The following is a 21,327-nucleotide window of genomic DNA, read 5'->3' as shown; positions in this document are numbered from 1 at the left end:
TCTAAAACCTCAGAAGGAATTTCCTCATTTGGATCAGGGAGATAATGAACTCTAGGGGGCCATGGGAGTGGTTCAGAATTTTTGAAGGCTTTCTTGTGAAGTCGTATCATCATAGATTCATCATAGATTCTTAGGATTTACAAAACACTAATGTGTCTTTGTATGGGCAGGATGAGAAGTCAATACTATCTTTGAGATCAGGACAGCATTTGATTTTTAGTCTCAGGTTTTGGCTTGTTATCTGAGCAGCAGCTGCTTCTCGAAATTGTCTTAAGGTTTCATTATACAAAACTGTAAGAGAAGCAAGTTTGACACCTCACCCTTTTGAATAACTTCAGTTTTTATATAATCATACACCCAAGTGAAAGCTTTACTGATCATTGCTTTCTTTGTAGGTAATTCAGCCTCTGCAGCTGTAGTGTCAGGCTGAGGTGCTCACTTTACCAAGTACTGCTTGCGACAGCAGTCATGAAATTGTGCCCCCTTAGCAAAAAGATCAACTCCCCTGATTTTGCACAACAAATTTTCATCACCCAGTTCTATAGCTTTTTTCTCAATATTTCTGTATGCATTTGATTGGAATCTCTGCGAGCTAATTCTATTGCTGGAAGCTTTCTTCACTGTGCCACTTTTGCTGAATATGCAATAATTGCCAAACAAAACTGAAGAATCCATATGCTCACGAGTAATTTTCTGCTTGACACTTTCTTGCTAAAGCACAGCTAGCATTAGAGAAAAATGTGCGTTGACAGTTTTCATGATACCCACAATCAGAAGACAATTCATCAGGAATTGATTCACAAACATCTTGCATACCACCACAGTCAGACATTTGTGTCAAGTGTAAAGCAGCATATACTTTGTTCAGTCTGAAATATTAGAAAGTTGTAAAGCACATCCCAAAAACACCTAATACCGCACACACACACACACACACACACACACACACACACACACACACACACACACACACACAAATCCTTCTGTTACTATATTCATGGGTACCCATCATTGACATAATGCATTCCTGCATGCATAAACACACACACACACTATTAAAAAAGACCTCATGAAAAACCTAGCTAGCTAGCTAAGTAGCTAGCTTTATAGCAAGCAAATTGTGTTAGCTAGTGAAACATTATTATTTTTAATATATTTATATAATTATACTGTTATGTCACGTAGTTAGATGATGGTGTACCTATTTTTTTAGGAATCTCACATTAGCTAAGCCAAACATAGCTAATGTGAAACACTATAGATCATGCACAATCTTTAATGCCCTCTAGGGACTTCTTATCCCACGTCTGAGGCTCCTAGAGATTAGCTTATGTAAAGCATGCTAAGTATTGTTAATTATCAATTTAATAAATAATCTAATCATTGTTAAAATAGTTAGTTAGTGATCTAAAACTAAATACATTCTGTACCTTCAATCTGTGGTGGCCCTGTGGTACAGTATTTGGGTTTCTTCTGATACAACCCACAGTTACTATGGCAATGAAACTGCTACATATCACATCTGGAAGGCTAGAAAATTCAGTTTTCTCTGATTTGAGGTATAGTGAAGAATTTCCACAGCCGCAGCAAGTGTAATTTTCAAGATAGAAAGGTCACCTCAAATTGAAGCTTATGAACTTGGGAAGCAACATAAAGTGCTAGATAATCTTATTTGATGAGAATTTGTCAAGCGGACAGTAATTTTTTATATTTTTGGGGATGTTGTGGGTGATATTTTAAAATAGAATGGCAGCAAGCCCCTGAATCTTATTTTGCTTCTTCCCCTTTTGTTTCCGGATACTCCCTAATTTCTTACTTCTTACTTGCATTTACATAATTTTGCCAGAAGTATGTCCCAAAAAAGGGGTTACGGCCCCCAGTTGGGGGTGCTTGTTATCAACTTGTGATGGCTCAAGGTATAGGATAACAGGAAATAATAGTGGGAAAAAAAGAGCTCTAGGCCTATTAGTGGAAGTCTGTTTCACAGTCTGAAGCCACAACAGTAGGCTATAAGCACATGTCATTTATCTGAGGACCAAAAGATGCAATAGCTTCTTGAGGGGTCAGCAGTTCACAGATATCTAGTGATTGCAAGCTGTGCAACGCTTTGTAAGTGATGAGGAGGATCTTAAGATAAATTGTAAATGTAATCATGATCTGCTTCACCGAGGCCAAAACAACAGAAATTAAGCCAGGTCTGATGTTTTTGTTAAAAGTGGTCCTTGGCTTGTGCTAGGTGTTAGTGCCCTTCTGCCTGTCTTCATGAAGTAATGAGTTCTCAAAGTACACTGTCTGTTTGTGTTATATGCATCACATAGAGACACCTCTGAAGTTGTCTTAGAGTGACAGTGTGCATGTGTGTGTGTGTGTGTGTGTGTGTGGCACTGGGTTTTGTCTGACTTTTTATGTAAGTGTGTGTGTTTGCATGTCTGTGTGTATAGACTGCTGAGTCTGCTTGTCATTCCGGCTACGCATGCATTCTCTCTCTCTTCTCTTGTTCTCTATTTGTCTTTTCTGCCCCTCTCTTTGTCTTTCTCTCTGTCTTTCTCACCGACTGCTTTTTCTTACATTACTAAATTCACCACCTTGGCCTCTCCTATTCAGGTGTCACTTCAAATGCTTCTTAATTCACTCAACTCTTTTCTATCTCCTCTTCTTTCCGTCTCTTCCTCTGTATTTTCCTCCAGCTTCTCTTCCACTAAGCCACCATTCTATCAGTTTATCCATCATCCCTCTCTACGGCTTACTGCTCTTTCTCTCTTTCACTTGTTCTTTTCCTTGTCAGCCTTCATACTGATAACTAAGGCCAGTGTGAATGTGTGCGTTTGTGTGTGTATTTCCCCCTCAGTGTCTAGAGGTGAGAGGCACTCACTACCTGTGTGTGGACAGCCTACAACCTTCCCAGATCCTCATCAACTTCTCTGCTCTGCTTCTCTGGGGAGATACAGCTGAGGAGAGTAAGGATTTATCTACACACATGTGCGCACACACACCCACACCCTGTACTTCTATCTTTGTGAAGATTGTCATTGACATAATGCATTCCCTAGCCCCTTACCCTAACTCTAAAATTCCTCACTTTCCAAAAATGTCCTTACTCTGTAGGTAAAAAAAACATTCCTATGTAGCAAGTACAAGTACACACGCACACACGCAAAAAGCAGTCTCTACCCATGGGGACCTCAATTTTTGTCCCCAAGTCCCCATGGGTTAGTGTGCATTCAGGTCCCCACCGGGATATAAGAACATGAAACACACACACACACACACACATATAGATAGATACTCAGATACAAAAGGATTTTCTGATAGTGCAAGTAATGTAAGGAGCTTGACTCAAGTCTGTAACAGCAGTTATAACTCTCTGTCTAAGCATGCACAAATCATACACTATAACCTTATTTGGGATATACAGTACATATAAATATTCATAAAAATTAAAAAATGTATGAACATTTTATGACTGTGACGTACCATGTTTGTGATATTTGACTGTGGTGTGTGACCAATACACCTTTTCTCTCCACTCTGCAACACCTCATAGAAAAGGAAATGTCAGCAGCGTGTGGGTCTGCAGTTCTCATTGCCCAGTTGTACTCCTGGAAAAGCCTGCAGTCTCAGCTGCCAGTTCTTACCATCAAGACCACCTCCTCAAAGGCAGCCATGCTTAACTTACCCCCAGGGTAGGACAGCATTGATGAATACTGAGAGCCGTGTACGGTATTGATCAAAATGAAAATCTTAGATCAAGATCCTAAACAGGTGACTAGGGCATCGCAAATCTATGTTCCTAGTAATGTGCGTTTATGTTAATCAGGATAACCATAAGCTACTAGCACAGTAGTATATCTTTTTGTATGCCATTTCATGCTTTTATACAATTATACAATACACAATTTAATATATTTGAAATGGTAGTACTTTGATTCTTGTATCTGTTATTAAAAATATTGACATCTTGATATTATGATATTACCATGCAATGCTAATTAAACATTGTACACCATACTAGGCAAAGGTTTTACACTTGACCAGTCCAATCTCTTCAGAGGTTTAATAATCGAAATTCTCTGATGCCATTTTAACTCATCAATTGATGTCAATTTTCATATTTCACATACTATGTATGTATGTATCTAAACAAAACGTCATCTTTACATTTCTTCACATTTCATTTTTCCACTTTCACACCTACACCTCATAACCCTAAATGACCCTAAGCGCTTGTCAGTACGGCACTAATGCTGCCAAGGTTAGAGCTTTAATTGCCATCATGGGAACCTGCTTTAAAAATGTATGCTTTTTTTGCACAGCACCCTTGGGAGCTTTTGATGAAAGGAAGCGTTTCACTCTTGTTGTCATTTTTACAACTATGCAGAGATCTACTTAAAGCTATCATAACGTGAGCAGAGGATATCTGCCTACATCAGATGCTCTGAAACGCAGTAAAAAGCAACTGTCCTAGTCTCTATTAATGGGTGCTACTTGGCCTAGAAGCAGAGGGCCTAGTTTCTGGGGTCAGGTGCAGGTATGCAGCAGTGCAATTACCACTGAGCCATAATCACACACATAGCACTCAACTTATCATGCCCATATGCCCTATAGTACACTCTGGCCAAGAGAGAATAGTTGATATGTCCATTCTTTGGGGCAGCAATCATTTTAAAAACATTTCCTCTCCTCTTCTCTTTCTATGTCATTGTCAGCTCATCTGTATGTGGTACACTATTTTGTCAGTGTGTTATTTTCTTTAGTCTCTCCACTGATCCTGTGTGCTTTCTTCTTCTATATTATTTGAATAAACTGTCCTGTGCTAATCTATTAATTTTAAAGAGGTTTTTGTCTTTCCTCCTTTGTACATCTCCCTTTCTCCCCCTTTACATTTGTGTCTTCTTCTTTTCTTCTCTCCCATACTCTTCACCTTCTTTTCTCTTTCTACCATCCATTTCCCTTTTGTATGCTGTTCTCTTCTTCTACAGCACTAGCCCAGCTCCGCCTCAGTGCTCATCCATCTTGTTAGGCTATGATGGCTGAATTATGTAAAGCTAATGGGGCCAAGGAAGTGGGGTTCCATTCTCTCATGCCTGACCAGGCCTTGTGAACTCAGCTTGGCCCTTGGCAGACAGGACATTAGGCTATAGCACTTCTGACTGTTTGACCCACTCAGTACTACTTGACAGAAACATACTGCAGTTCCACTATTAAGACAAGAAAGGTATTTTATTTAGTGGAATGCACTGTTTCATGCATTTTCCCTCTGATTGTGCAATTACTATTACCAAAAACTGTGGTTGGTGGAGGGATACCTCTGTACTCCTTACTATTCATTTCATACTTGTACATACTTTGTAGCAAACAAATATTTAGACATTGTTCTACTCAGTAATTGCAATGAAAAGAAAAAAAAAGTGAATTGTACCTTGGGGGTCAGGAACCTCAAGGAATATCCTCAAGATAAATCTGAGAGGTTATGAGATGACGGTGAAGAAAAAAATATTGCTGCTGCACAAATGTGTTGTCTTTATATTTCTCTACTAGTTTGATTTCCGCAGGCCTCTGAAATTTTTAAAATTAAACTATCTAAGAACAACATCACTCTTTGATTGGCCTAGTAGCAACATATGCAGCCTATGAAAAGGAGTCATGAACAGACAATAGAGTCTTTATAAAGGGTCAAAAGTAAAAAACACTGGGAACTTCTGTTTTAGAGTAATTTATAGTGTGCAGTAAACCTGGATTATGCGTTCCTGTTTTCAAAATGCTCTGTTTCCTTTCTCTCTCCTCCAGGCGCCATGTGTTGTCCTTCCACACAAAGGCAGCACTGGGCTACCACGTTCACCTGTGCAGCAAGACACCTTTAATCTTTGGGGATGAAGAAACCATCATGTCACACCTTACAAAGGTGACAGAGGACCTTAGATATCAGTTGACATTGATAGTAATTCTAAAATTGCACAACACATGAAGTATTTGTGGATTTGAGAGGTCATTTTAGTTTGCTTGCTGAGTAAGGTTTTCTTTAACTGTGGATGCAATTTTCCAACTGAGGGGTCCATCACAGCTGAAATAATGTACAGTAAAGGAAACATTACATGATACTTTCCTTGTTCCCTCTTTTTTTCGTATGTCTAAATACACACAGACCAATCAAGATATGGATAGCCCTTCATCATACCATCCTGTCTACTCTTTTCTGTCATCTGCGGCTACAAGATAGTTAAACCTTAACATGTACATTTCTAATATAATGGGTGATGTGAATATTGCTTTAATTTCATTCTCAGTCTCCAAGTCACTTCTTCACTTATAAAACGCTAAAATTAGTCACAATACATAAAAACAAAAAGGCTCTGAGTGGGGCATGTAGTGAGTGATAAATACAGTGGTGAGTAAACAAATGAAGTAGAAAGCACTCAGAGCATGAATACCTCTGCCAAGGCCGCACAATCCTTCCTTTCTTTCTTTTTAAAGAAATATATTGATATTTTTAATCTGGATATATGTTGGAACAAAGGAGTCTTGGAACAAAACAATCCAACAACCTGTTCAACCTAAATCATGACAACATAAAGTACAGAGGAGAGCTTGGTTCAACATATAGACTGACAGAATGAAACTGCCTTTGTTGCAATGTCTTTGCTAACATTTTTGATTAGGGTTTATTCCATGTTAGTAAGACGATGCCACTGCTTTCTTACCTTTTTAGCCTGATGTGTTGCTGAATGTATCATTTTCCCCATTTTTCATGTGAGAAACAAAGGGTGCAATGGTAGGCTCATGCATGTGAGAAAATAAATAAAATGCCTTTGTCTTGTCTGTCATCCACAGTCGAGCACAGTTTATATACTTGTAGCAAATTTCCTGTAACAATCCTCATGTATCCTTCCACCGAAATTCACCAAAATGTATTGGTATTGTGGTCGTTCTGCTTGTCCTCTATTTAATTTGTATTCTGTTTAACTTGCGACAGTAAACTAAATTTAAATGCTTCCTCACTGCCTTCCTACTTCCTAACAGGAAAGTGCTCATTTCACTGAGCAGGCCTTGTCCATCTTGAGGGCCCTGTCTAGAGTGGTGTCTTCATTTAGTGATGAGCAGGACCTGCCAGTAGCCAGAAGAACCCTAGAAGAAGCTCACTGCCTCCAAAACATCAACACCACCCTGGGGAAACACCACAAGGTAGATGTATACAGTGAATAACTCACCTTACTTTATACTGTACCTTGTTAACTGATTGTCAGTTGCTACATCTAGACGCAGTCTTTGGTTCAGATTGACTAAATAGCATTTAGTAGTACACCTGTGACTATATAGCATCTAACTGAATTAATAAGTGAGAGAAAATCCCCATTCATACTTGTACTTCTCATATATTCCTTACCAACTGTTTGACTTAACCAATGAATGACATTTAACATTTTCACTCAACGTTTTGAGGTCTTTCAAGGGGATGCATACGTATTTTATCACCAATGCCACTCGGGCCTGCGCTTTGCAATCATTTTAGAATTTAAAGAAATCCCAGTTTTTCATGGTTAACCATGGACAATAATCTATTCTGCCTGGCCAGAGGGTCTGCCTTGTTTTCAGATAACTGCCCAATTTTTACATTTTCACAAAATCTCTGTAGAGCTTGAAAGTTCATGGTTATCAATGTCTGCATATTTTGATTGCTGGAAATAGGGCATGGTAAAAGAAGGATACATAGTGACCTAAGCAAAAAAGATGATGATGATGGAGTCTAACTACCTGCCTACTCGAGGAATGGGGGGGCTCAGCGCTCACATTCAGACACACATACGGCACACAACTGCTATCAACTCTCCTCTTTCTCCCTTGTGTATGTTTACTGTATGTATAGGTGTTTAACTCTGCAGTTTACCACATGCTGTGTGAGGCTCTGGGCAGAAAGCTGACTGCAGAGGAACGTTTTGGTGCACTGGCCCTCACAGCTGACCCATCACTCTTGGCCACTGACGCCAAAGAACACTCCCCTGCATGTAAGTTTGTGTGTTTGTAAATTTTGTATGTTGTCCATCTACATATGTTTGTGTGTATATACCTAAAACATCTAATATTGAGTATCACAGCTTTAACTTTTTTTTGTCAGATTTACACATTCCTCATTAAATTGTCTCTTAACACTACATCTTCATCCCCCCTTTACAGTGTACAATCAGCAGATTAAAACGCTACATTACACCTGCTATACTCTACCCAATTGTTTTCAAACATGAAGATATAGCACAAGATTTGACTCACACTATAGTAAACTGATTTAGTTTAAGTCAAAATAATTTCCTGTTCACTCATTATACCATATTTAACAGTTTTCATAGTTAAGTATTCAAGTATTAACTTGCAATGCTCTGCTGTTACTCTCTTAAGTGGATGTAGAGTCAAAGCCTCCAGAAAGCTGGAGAGACAGGGAGCCAACAGACAGGGAGGTCAAGGCAGTCACCATTCTGCAGGCTGGATTCAAAAGGCACTTGGTACGAAAGATCTTTAAAGCCTCAAAACCAGGTAAACACAGCCATTCACACATAGAAAATATATTCATTGGTCAGGTTTAAATCTTAACTTTCATTTGAATAGTTGCAAATACTAACTTTTGATTAGACATTAGATGTCTTAAATTCTGTTTTCTTCTTCAATGCTTTCTGTTTGAAAGACAAACACATCTGCAGCAACTGGGAAAGCTAAAGGGGCCAGATTAGGGGGGAAAACAACAACCAAAACAACAGAATACCTGTGTTTCATTTGTAGATTATTATTTAGCGTCCAAAAACACACACACAAAACACCTTCTGCTTCTTCATTCACTGTTTGATTTAGCCTGATGGCATGTATTGAGCCTCTGAGCAGAGGCACAAATATTTATTGATGAGACTGCCACTCTTACTAATACACCCTGACAGATGAGGGGTGGCCACAGAGGGGATATACACATGTAGAAAATGCACACACACATGCACAAAACATTTCTGCATCAACAGCCAAACCTCTCAATTGTGTCAGCAAGTGAAAGATGGGGAAGAGAAGATATGGAAACACTGGATAGTTTGAAGGAAATAATGAAATATTAAATAGAGAGACAGAACTGAACAGCTTTTCCTTTGTAAATGGTTGGTTGGTCAGGTTGCAGGCAATTTTCCTCAGTTTCAGTAAAATTATTTTTAATATCCAATTTTCTCCAGAGGTGCTGGTAATTATCTTAATGCGAAGATGCATCACTGTTTGAATGAAAACACAGTAGGTGACACATTGCCCAGACATTCTCTATTTATTGCCAGGACCTGAAGCTAACTGTCTTCTACAGGCACAACACATGACACTGTCACCCCCTGAATAACTTGCACATATGGGAGTATGCACAGCCTCATTAATGCAGTATTTGCATAAAACAGTGCTGTAAAATACCGTAGATGGGATTTAGCCTATTATTGTATGGCTTGGAAATGTGGTTTGAGCATACCAAAAATCCAAAATATACACATCATTATAGAAGCCATCTGCCAGCAACACAAAAAAATATTGCTGGTGGTTATGTGCTATTAGCAGAGGCTTGACTCTTATAAAAAAGTCCTGTCATGATTAAGTTTTCTCAAATGTTATTCATTTACAAGTCAAAGCACAAAGTGCAGCTTTCAGAGTGGCACTTACACTAATGGCAAAACACCAATCATATTTTAAAAACGCTGCCTATCTAGCTACAAAAGCCATTAATTTAAAGAAAAGTAAGAACTGGTCTTACGGCCAAATTCCCCAGCACATCTGTTCATACCACAGACTACCTCATACAACTTGCTGCTCACCCCACATCTCTGTACAACTCTCATTTTCTCCTTGCTCTTTTCTACTTCATGTTCTCCTTCTACTCTTTCCTGTCTGCCTCTTTTTCTGTCTGTTGCCTCTCTTTGGTTATAAAGATGATAGGAGGTCTTCATCTTTCAATAGCCAGCCTTGGCCCACTATAATGGCTGTATCAATTTGGAAAAGTGGCCATTTGAAAAGGGAGTGCTGAACACGAGGGAGGGAGGTGTGGAGGGAGGATGTGAGGACACCTATGCCACAAGTCAGATGTGAAAACATCTATCATGCAGCTGTCTCTTCAGAGCTGTTTCTCTCACTTATATGCACAAACACACACTTACTGACACACACATACTCATGAACACATAGTACTACATCTTTAATCAAAGGTTCTGGTCTGTCAGAGTGGTTACCTGTCTGGTGAGATGAGTGTGAAAGTTAATGCCAAGGTGTGAATAATCCCCCATCACCTCTCACTGAATGAGGCAAAAATGCATTTTGCAATTGTTTCCTACCCTGAGCTACAATAATTTTTTCATGTTTTTGACAGCAACATGGATTGTCTTTCATCTTTAATGGTGGCTACTTTTCTGTGTGTGTGTGTATGTGTGTGTGTGTGCGCGCGCATGCTCATGTCATTCAGGCACGAAGGAGAACCTCAGTGCATCCAAGATTCTTTTAGACATGTGGCCGAAGGTTGACTCAGATGCAGCAAAACATGCTGCCATCTTGTTACGGTAAATTAAGTATAAAAATGCATAATCAAAATGACTGTGAATTATAATAAATAATGTGTACACAATGTATGAATTATATACACACAGACAAAACCCCTCACACCTTATCAACCTAGCAGATATTTGTTCACACACGCATCAATATCTGAGAGAATATGAGGGCTCCTACCACAGTCCTGTGCCAACGCTATGTATATTGGATGGCATGCGTTTAGCCTCTCTGTTGCACCACATGCCCAGAATCTGCTCCCTCTCCTGGTTGTGGTGGCCTGTGGTGGCCAGGCAGGGAGCATTTTCCACATTGTGTTCCATCTTTTCCCAGTGGTACCATCTGCTGTTTATCCTCTTCTCGTTCCAATCGGCTAGCAGCGTCTGCCGAATGACCCGCTGCCTGGGGACGTATGTGTGTGCATGAGTACTGAGAGCTTGGTCAATGTGTTGGGGGTGTTGTGAGCCTTTGAGCATGTGTTTTTCTTAACTGACAGAAACATCCACTTCAGTCAAAGTTCACGCTGAGATGTGAAGTGCATCTACTTTCCTCCAATGACTTCATTCATAATCAGCTACATCAGAATTATGATTTCTCCTAGAAGTTTGTATAAATTGCTTTCTGATAATAGATTTAGTCATGGCCTTCTTACTATATATGTGGTTTTAATACTTTGAAATTTAAGTTTCTAAACATGCTCTGCCCTTCTGTGTTTTCTGCACAGGTATATCATTGACCACTCTGAGAGGAAAGCAGAGCTGTCCTCCTGTCAGCAGGATGAATGGACCAGAATCACCTTCACTGATTACTCCGTCCCTCTTCAAGACACAGCCAGCTCCTGGGTCTTGGTCTTTAGGTTAGAGAACATTGTAACTTAAAGGTTAGGTTTGTCAGTAAAAGAGCCTAGTTTGGAAAATCTGGGTGAATCCAGGTGTAAATGACTGATGTCTCTCGCCAAATGTCATAATGTTGCCTTTGAGCAATGCATCTTTCATTCCTGCCAGTAAAGCTAATATCAGGAAGTGTAGATATTTCTGTAACATTACATTTCAGAATTTCAACAACAAACAGTGGAAAACTACTTCACAATTTGGTCAGACCTTGGACTTTTATATCTTGTTGTTCACTTCATTTTTGTTGTTTGTGAAGAGAGGTGTTCCTGGTTCCTAAGGAGATGCTGCTGGTACCAAAGGTCTACTCCCCAATCCCTAACTGTTTGCTGCACATCATAAATAACGACACAGGAAAGGAGCTGGGCATGGTCTTCAACAAAGCAGCAACCAATGTCTATCAACCCAACAAGGTCTGTGGTTGCTATACATCCTTGCACTACAAACCTTCATGTACTTGACATATTTGATATATTTTTTTGGTAATTTTGGAACATTTACATATTCCCAGTTTCCCTATTACCATGATAAATCGCTTCACTTTAGGTATGCTTCCTGCCTGACTTAAACGAAAACTGAGTACAAATTTGACTGTTTGGTCAACAGTTGTGGCTGCCTGGTGTAATAATGTTGGGAACATTTCTAGTGTTATACATGAAACAAATCCTAAAAGAGAAACCAGTAAATTAACATTTCCCTGTTTACATCGGTCTAACATGCTCCCTCACAATAAAAATATTTAGATTTCATGATCAAATCTCTCTGTATCGTGTTCCAGCTTGGTTATACCTTTGTAGCAGAGGCTGTCACACCTGAATCACCCCCTGTTGGGGCCAAGTGGAGGATGCGCTTGATTAGCTCAAGTGAACTCCTTCCAAAACTGTCCCGTGAGACTCCACTCAACACGTTCTCAGTGATGGAATTCCGGGATTATTACATTCCCAGTGACAAAAACCTCATATGTCGGTAAGATAATTATGTGGTATATATTTGATTGAAAGGTTAAGTAGAATTGTTATGATAGGATTTATACTGTTCAATTGAAATTCATTGTTGCTGAGGCTGTATCATAAAAATAAATGACTAATGGCACCCACAATCATTTGAAATGTTTCCACAGTTACCTCGTGCAGGTGACGGCAGACGTCCTAGGAACAATTCAGTTTCAGACTTCCAAGCCAGATGTATTGATCCGTCTGTCCATTCTGGACCAGGAGAAGGAGGTGGCCAGCAACACCGGGAAGGGCCATGTGGTAGTTCCTGTGTTCTACTTCCTGGCCAACAAAGGTGAGCAGTCATTAGGTTTAGTAATTGAAGTAATTTATAACTGAAACCCTTTTGGATCATGACAGAAGATTTGTCAGACTGCCTCTTATCTGTGTGTTAGAATTAAAAAACACAGGATAAGAGCAATCACTTACAAGAGAGACTGCCTCTTATCTCTGTGTTAGACATCGTAGAAAAGGTTTCATTCGTAGTCATCTGGACACTGTTTTCAGAATCAAGACGTTTCGGCTCCTATCCAGAAGTCATTCTCAATTGTGAAAATGGTCTGAGAACTCAGAAATTTAAGCTAAGCTAAGACCTTCTTTTGTTTCCATGATGGCCCAGACTCCTGGAGTCTTTACCCTTTTCTCTCTTACTTGTTTTTTTCCAGCTTTTTTACCCATGTTTAAGCAGTTCTCCCGGGGACAGTGCTCAGCGGCTAGCCATTCCCAAAGAGATTAATAGTGGCAACACCTTACTCTAAGCTAATGCATATTCTGTGAAACCCTTTTGCTCTTTGTAAGTACACATACCTGTACACATATAAACGAGACATCTGTTCCCTTAAGGAAGTGCTATTAGTAAAGGTTCTTAAAGCATGTTTCTTATGCTCATTGACCATTAGCTCTTTGTTTCAAAGAAACCATTTTACATTTTTTTGTTCTCTCTCACCCATCTTGTTCTCTCAGTATTATTTGCAGCAGTCCACACTGAAACCCTAGAACAATCCTAGAATCCATGAACAGTCTTTTAGGCTGGTAGAGAGCATGCTATTCAGACTAAACTTAATAAAAAAATATGTAGCACCTATATTTAGGTCAAATGCTAGATAAAGAGTGATGAAAGGTGGGTCCAAATATCTACAAGATAACTACTACGATATATACATACAAGATGGGCAAACATACTAAATTGAACCACCTTTTTTAAGAATTGATTTGGTACGTTTTAGGTTAAAACATATCAAATTAACTCTTAAACAGGTGCTGTAATTAAGTTTGCAGACAGTCCTTTTTGAAGGACAAAATCTAATTTGTCATGCAAACGTGTTTTCTCTGCTGCTTAAAACTACACCAATGTACTTGGTGTTGATAACCCTCCCCAAACACCAAATAGCGTGACACTGGGTTAAGCATTAAGAGTTGTGTAACTTACTAGTGAGCTGGGATTAATGTTTGGGCAAAGTGACTTGAGGATAGTATTTTTCAAGTGAGTGGCAGTATGTAAGCTGTGGATTACTTGATTTTACCAACTCTTGGATGGAGGGTTAAAGTGGTTGATTTTTTTGTGGAATGGTCCTGTCATGGCACCACTATATTTATCCTGTTGGTAGAACTGAATGTTAAATAAATAGGGTCACAGTCACCAGGAATAGTTTCATGTGATGGATCACCTTATTCCCGTTGTGGCTCAATCACAAAATGTGTTCAGCCTCATTTGGGGCTCACTCGTGGCATTAAAAGAAGTAATATTTCAATGAAATGTAAGTTAGAGTCAGAGAGATTTATTGATTGATTCTACTTGTAGTGAAGACATAGTACCTCGGTTACCAAATGCTCCGTTGAAATTTTCAAATGTTATTGTTCATTACTCTGAGCACCATCAACAAAATCCCTTTGTATTGGAGAATGATACAGAGATAGATATCTTAAAACCTGGGCAAATAAAACCAAAATTATCTGCATTGGTAAATACCACTAATGGTTAGTGAGAAAACATTTTTTGTTTTATTTTACTTTAGTTTTGAGTGAACTGACCCTTTAAGTAATATTGCACTGGCTTCTTGCTATGCTAGCCCAATCAACAGTAAAATACAGGCAGACTATTCAAAACCTGCCTCTCGTTTTAACGTTTTAGTCTGCTTTTCAGTTCATGCTTCCATTAGTTACAAAAGGACAGATTGCTGACCACTCTTGTCTTTTCTCAGATATGGGCTTAGTTTAATAACTCTCTTTCTGTTACAGCCCCCAACTGCACTGATGACAAGAACCAGAACCAGAAGGGATCCCCCACCCAGGACAAGAGAGTCAAGGTGATAGACACTTCCCAGCAAAGAGATGGGGAGGACGGCACAGCTGGGAAGTCAGACCACTCGTCTGACCAGTCACAGCCTCCTACAGAGACTATGGTATCACTGAAAACTGCATGCGTGGTATCTGCTGTTGCTTAAACACTTTACTGATCTCACTTGCACACACACGCACAAGCGTGCATCTCACTTTCCCTCTGTCTTTCTCACCCACTTGCTTGCTGCCTGTGTTGATAGAAATTTTTCACTGCCAGATACACATAACGCCTCACTTGCAGGCATACACACACCCACATGAAGTTACATACACCCACACACACATTCTCGCACAGACAAAATTTGCAAGAGGAAAGGAGCAGAAACTGGAGGGGTGGTTTTGTTGTTACTCTATGACTTAACAGTGCTTATCAAGGACCAGTTATTTGTGCATGATTTATGAGTCACTCGATTGTCTGAAGACCCACTATCTAACAGACCTGTTGTTATAGTTCGTTGATTGCCAAAGTATATAGTACGTACTATATGTGTGTACCATCACACACTCACATCCACATAAAAACACACCACACACCGATTGTACAGTGTGACCAAGTTTATAAAACTAGGAAAATCAACTGAGGTTTATTTGTTTTGTGTGGTGACTGTCAGTGATACCAGTGATACATCTGGAGAACAACCAATCATTTAAATGTTCCCTCAGTAACTGTTTACATCTCATAAATAAGTACAATTAATTAATTTTGAGAATTTTATTTTGGTCACAGCCTACACGTGTCACAAATACTTTTTAATACAAAATCTCTTCAACAAAGTAACCCAACAGTGTAGTGACATCAGTAGTAATGAGACAGATCATTCAGATCCCACAAATCAGATCAGCAGCAGACCATAATAAACTGCTCTTGATCAAGACCATTGAGGGTCAGTGATTAAAGAGCTGTTTTGTGCCACAATGACACACACCAGGCATATTGATGCTCATGGTGGATAAATGGTGAAGGCTCCTGTAGTGTAATCTGTAGCAGAAGTAAACACACATGGAAACACATGAAAAAACAAACACGCTGATGTCACTGTGGCTTTCATTTTATCTATAGAGATTTACAATGGTGTTATAGGAATTCATAACAACACATCACTTTCTGCAAAATGCATTTATTAGGCTCTATTACAACTATAAACATTAATCATCAAACTAAATAAAATGGTTTATATATGGCTAATTTTCTGTTTTTGTAGAATGTGTCTTGCTCTATTAGTTTGAGTCTCACCTTGGGATTTTGTTGAAATTCTGTCTTTTCTGTTCAGTGTGATGGATGTGGGAGTTACCACCCCGTGCGTGATCTTGGCTAACACACCCTCTGCCTCCTCGCTCTCTTTGTGCCAAGCATGTGTTTCTGTCAAAGAGGGCAGAAACACATGCAAAAACAAAATGTGCAGTTCTTCTTTAAGATCTCTGTCTCTTTCTGAATCATCAGCACTACAGTTTACAGCTGTATGTTCACAAAATACAAAATAGCACACATTTCATGTTGGCTTTGCATTTATGGTGTTGTATGCCACATATGTTATGCTGTTATGCCTTTTTTTGTAATGCAAGCATCTGTCTGTCACGTTGTGTTTTAAAATGTGATGTGGGTGTACACTGACTTTGCTTGTCTGTGTTTTACAGGGTCATAAGTATGTGGTGCAGGCAGAGGTGCTTTATAAGAGCTGGGATTTGGATGAATCTCAGCTGGCTTTTGTCCATATGCTCAGAGACTTGGAGAAGAATGAAATGAGAGGTACATACTTTAGACAATCACAAACGCCACATCAAACAGTCAGCTACACTGAGTCGCCCAAGGAAAAGACAGGAAAGAAAGTCACTGTTTATATTTTGCTCCCCTTAAAAACATAAAAAATATGTTTAGTTAATTTAGTAACATGAATCTTGATCTGAACATCCAAATAAAAGTCTAAATATGTGTTATACATGGTTCAGATAGCCCCAAATATCCCTATAATGGGCCATGAAGCCTTTTTTTTAATTTTTATTATTGCATTCAAAAGTTTTCAGCATTTGAGCACTGGGTTCTGAATGGATTTTCTAATATGGCCATATTTGTTTTTCCAGAGCTTTTTTTGTGTTCAGTGTGAAATGTGGCAGATACTCAGTACGCAGTGTCAGGGGCCAAGGCAGGCGTTGTTTGTTCTTTGCTTCTGCTAGCCAGGGGCCTGCTAATCACAAGCCTAATGAAAGCCAAATGAATACAGCTGCTTTCGTAGATCACAGAGTGTGATTTCTTGTGCCCACTGGTCGTTGGCTGAGGCAGTAATCCTGTCCTCTGCCACCAACTCTGCTTCTCTGTCTTTAATCATGCTGCACAAATTGGATTGATTGAAAAATCAGGGCTTTGAAATTTGCAGAAGCTTCTTAAAAATTCTGAGGGGATGAATTAATTGTGGCACAAGTGGATGTTGATGTGAAAGAGGTGCTGCGTGGGTGACAATTTGCATGATTGCCTGAAGAGAAAGGCCAGCCTGCTGTCATTGAATTCTCATTCTCTTCCCTCTGTTGCTCCTGACAATGGTCCCAGTATTTACCCATTCAGTTTGTATGGCTTGAAATCTGTGGATGATATGTGTGTGTGTATGTGAGTGTACAATTGTGTCTTTGTGTGGGAGGCATTCCTAAATTAACAAGTCAGATATCCAGATATCAGATGTATTTTAACTACAGAGGAAGACAAGCCTGTTTATGTATTTATTACAGTAATGTTCATGTGTGAGATAAACAGTAATAATGTTACTGCTTAGATATGCTATGTGTTCATCTAGTCATTTGCATGTGTTTTCTGTTCATAGAGCATGTCATGGTATGCTCGGGTTTGTCCATGTGTGTACGTGTAGGCCAGTGTCCACACAAACCTCCTGTGGTTTTCCAATAAGATTGTGAAAGTGGGTCAATGGGAAGTCAAATGAAGTTGGCTCTTGCCCCCTGGTGCCCTGGGAAATATCTCAGCAGGAAAGTGAATTAATTTCACCCAGTTAAACTCTGCCTCAGTGGTGAGGCTTTGCCCTTGATCATGCTCCCTACATGCTACATGGATACACACACACTACATGCCAAGCCAAGCTTTGAAACATCTTTAACGAGCTGTTTAATAAGCTGCAGTCAAAATACTGTTCTGTGCATGTTTAATGCATGCACATTTACACATCTCTGCTTTAAACCCCAGTATATACTGTTGAAGCAGTCAGCTGTCAGCAGTAGCTGTACATGCACTTGTGGCATTAGTTTTTATTCCCTTGCCAACTTCCTTGACATTGTCTTTACTGTGCTACTAAGAAACACATTTTTAGTACCTAAACAATTGGTCATTTAGGCTTTCGATGAACCAATGCTTTTTTGATACATTCTGTTTAAGTTTGGCCAGCTGAAAATCAGTTCTGAATACATGTATCAGCCTGAAATTACAATAACAACAACACAGATTGATATTTAGATCCAATTTGAACATTTAATTTCTGTATGACTTGAGATAAGAGTAACTCAATAGGCATGCACCAAAGCTGTTGAGGCACAGTGACAGGGTGTCAGCTAAATGATGGATTATTATTCCTCTCTATATCAGAGTGAGACTCATAGTTAATGCTTCATCTAAGCCAGGGATTGTGTTCATTTTAGCTATAAAGCGCAACAGTGCCATCTAGCACACATGCAACAACACAACACATGCAGTGTTTTCCCACTTTGTCACGCTCCCACTTCAGATGAGCTTTATGTTGAACAGAATGTGAACTGCAGAGGTTCATTGTGAAGATGAATGTACTCCAATGGTCATGGTATGTGTTGACAAAGGAAATGTTTTATCCTTTCACACTATAATTAAATTGATCAAAACATGTCAAAAGTTTGGCAGAGAAATGTCAGTTTTGCACAAATGTAAGGTATGTTTGCACAATCCTAAATGCCACTCTCAGGTATCCATAGTTTTCCATATTCAATAGTTACCCACTTTAACGTTAAAAACATGCACTGTATGCTTGTCAGAGACATTTTGTCAACTTCGGATTACTAAGAAAAAATTTAAATGTTTAAAATCCCTTTTTACTGAAGAATATTTAATAATAGTCATGCTTTTACATCACATAGTAACACCATGTTGCCAGTATTTATCACATAAATACACAGCTGACTTTGTAGATGGTGATAGAAAAAGTTAATCTACCTACTCACTGTTTGCAAAATGTAGTGTACAAGCTTGAGGACTTGAAGCGTTCATCCACCACTGACATGCCGAGCCATGATGGACGCAAATCTGACACACCCAAAGCCAACCGCAAAGGCGAAGGTGACAAAGAGAAAGGGAAGTCAGCTGCCATCTCCAAATCTGGTTCCATGCAAGAAACGGTAATACCACAGCACTGTGACAGACAACAACAGAACATCACAACACTGTCATCGGCACATTAGGGCCAATATTATGTACATATATTTCATATCCATAAACTCAAAGATGAGTCGTTGGAGGATAATCTTTTCACTGACTAACACTGGTCACTGTGCAGCCAAGGATACGTCTGAGTAGCGTTTCATCATATTGCATTGGATATTCTTATTCGATTGCAAGAGGCAATGCCATTACAATGCTACATATGAAGACCATTCATTAAATGAGTTTTAGCAATTTCAAATGCAATAGGCAAACATGCACATGCATTGCGTTTATAATGTTTACATAAGTACATACATATTATTTGTGTATCTTCTGCAAAATCCTATGTTAAGAAAAGGTACAGTGGTACTTGTCATGTAAATAAATTAGCAAAAGTAGTAATATTAACCTTTTTGAGAGGAGGGTGTGGAGGCACTTCAGTGGAGTACACACTTTACTCCTCTTCACAGGTTCCCATCCAAACTATATATAATGAGATTGTTGTTGAACTCAGTCCTGACATCCTTTTTATCATATTTTTAGTTTGTTTTATCAGGCAGGTCAACATTTACATATTTGGTAGACTGCTGTCAGCCGACTCTGAAATGCTAACAAAGAGAGACTGACATCGACCAAATCCCACAACTGCCAGGGTGACCTGCGTGTATTTACACTGAATAAGAGACACTTGTCTTATCACACATTATAATCTTGTGGTCTATAATTCTCAGTATAATGGTCTTGGTTTAGTAATCAGAAACACAGCTGCTTGATCCACGTAATAAGTGCCTTTTATTCTTTTTATTCTCTACTGCACTACACATCAAACCCTAAAGATAATGACATTTGAAAGGCAGATTTTCAGAATTCTGGTCCCCTTCAATAAATTTCCATTCTGAATATGTTTTTTTGGTATTGGCAAGTAGAGGACATAATGATCTCTGAATAAATGAACTAAAAATGAAAATCTATTATTTACAATGAAGACAAGACAGCTGAACAGGACATATAATCCTGAGTGAACGGCCGGCTGGCTGTGTACCAGACTGTCTGAGTTGCTCACTGAAAGAGACATACTCATAACGTCTTGTGGTACAGTGACCTTCATCTGGGATGTTTATGTGCGTGAGCATGTGTGTTATTTTTTTGTCTGCGTGTGCTTTGTGGTTTGTGTGTGCATATGTTTGTGCAGAGCCTTGACTTGACTAAGCCAAACTGGACGCTGCGTGTGGTCAGTGACAAGAGCAAAACAGAGAGCATCAAGGTGACGAAGGACACAGAGCGAATGGACCAGATTAAAGCCATTAAAAAAGCCTGGGAAATGGCTGAACAAGGCCGCTGTGCCAAGGTAACCCAGAAGCTGTGTTTGTATTGGTGATTTGATGTATTACTGTTTTTAGCTTTACTAAGTTCATTTTGACATAATGCTTTGCTGTCTTTTTAGGCTTTACAGTCTCGTCTCAAGTTTCTTAAACAACATCAAGCAAGTGACGAAACTACTACAGATGATGCAGAAAGCAGAGAGCCCGGTAACATACTTTAGATACACACACACACACACACACACACATATACATATGTATTTGGGCACTTTCTGTTTCCATCACTTGTCACATACAGTATGGTAATGAGGCCTTTTCTGATTGGCTCTTTTACAGCTGCTTACAGATCTGGTCCTGGCACCTCTCCATGTAATCAAAAGCTGACCGATACCTCATGCGCTTATCTTCCCATGGACTACACTCCCTTCATCAGGTGCTTCGCCGCTCTCACACTCATTCTGTTATGCCTTTTTTCACTCTTTTTCCATCTATTTCTCTGCTCACTTTCTTGTTGTTTCAGACAGCACTAAGTACTAGGTACTGTAACAAGATAGAACAATGATTAGAGCAGATTTTAGCCATCACACAATAATGTGCTCACATAGTTATATGGTCACATAACTATACATCACAGAGAATTATCAGTTTCAGTCTGCTGCAGCGCTGTGGTTGGTTGTGTACCTCTCTGTAACAGACGTCGGTTCAGCCTGTTCCAGCAGACAAATGCATATCTGTGCTTAGAAGGCAAAGATAGCGATTAATACAAATACAGACTCATCATCTCAATGTAGTTTTCTAATAGGCTATTTCTCTCCCCTGTTTGTATACGGTCCAGTTGCCTAATGTAGTTGTTGGATCAC

At 39.3% G+C, this 21,327-nt stretch overlaps 1 protein-coding gene across 1 annotated transcript in view; it reads left to right on the top strand.

Moving 5' to 3' along the window:
• Positions 1–21,327, top strand: part of adgb (androglobin) — a 48,178-nt gene that overhangs the window by 22,266 nt on the left and 4,585 nt on the right. Inside the window, exons 17-33 of the mRNA XM_044169371.1 lie at positions 2,849–2,957; positions 3,545–3,683; positions 5,788–5,902; positions 7,018–7,179; positions 7,862–8,000; positions 8,389–8,523; positions 10,457–10,550; positions 11,264–11,395; positions 11,689–11,842; positions 12,208–12,395; positions 12,550–12,716; positions 14,660–14,823; positions 16,397–16,508; positions 18,963–19,120; positions 20,338–20,493; positions 20,590–20,674; positions 20,804–20,900. Of these exons, the coding sequence (XP_044025306.1) occupies positions 2,849–2,957; positions 3,545–3,683; positions 5,788–5,902; positions 7,018–7,179; positions 7,862–8,000; positions 8,389–8,523; positions 10,457–10,550; positions 11,264–11,395; positions 11,689–11,842; positions 12,208–12,395; positions 12,550–12,716; positions 14,660–14,823; positions 16,397–16,508; positions 18,963–19,120; positions 20,338–20,493; positions 20,590–20,674; positions 20,804–20,900 (2,306 nt within the window). The remainder of the gene's footprint in view (positions 1–2,848; positions 2,958–3,544; positions 3,684–5,787; positions 5,903–7,017; positions 7,180–7,861; positions 8,001–8,388; positions 8,524–10,456; positions 10,551–11,263; positions 11,396–11,688; positions 11,843–12,207; positions 12,396–12,549; positions 12,717–14,659; positions 14,824–16,396; positions 16,509–18,962; positions 19,121–20,337; positions 20,494–20,589; positions 20,675–20,803; positions 20,901–21,327) is intronic.

This window comes from Siniperca chuatsi, linkage group LG16 (genome assembly GCF_020085105.1).
Source record: "Siniperca chuatsi isolate FFG_IHB_CAS linkage group LG16, ASM2008510v1, whole genome shotgun sequence".
NCBI classification, from domain to species: domain Eukaryota; kingdom Metazoa; phylum Chordata; class Actinopteri; order Centrarchiformes; family Sinipercidae; genus Siniperca; species Siniperca chuatsi.
Note: the sequence above shows the minus strand (reverse complement) of the source record. Positions and strands in the feature narration are given on the sequence as shown.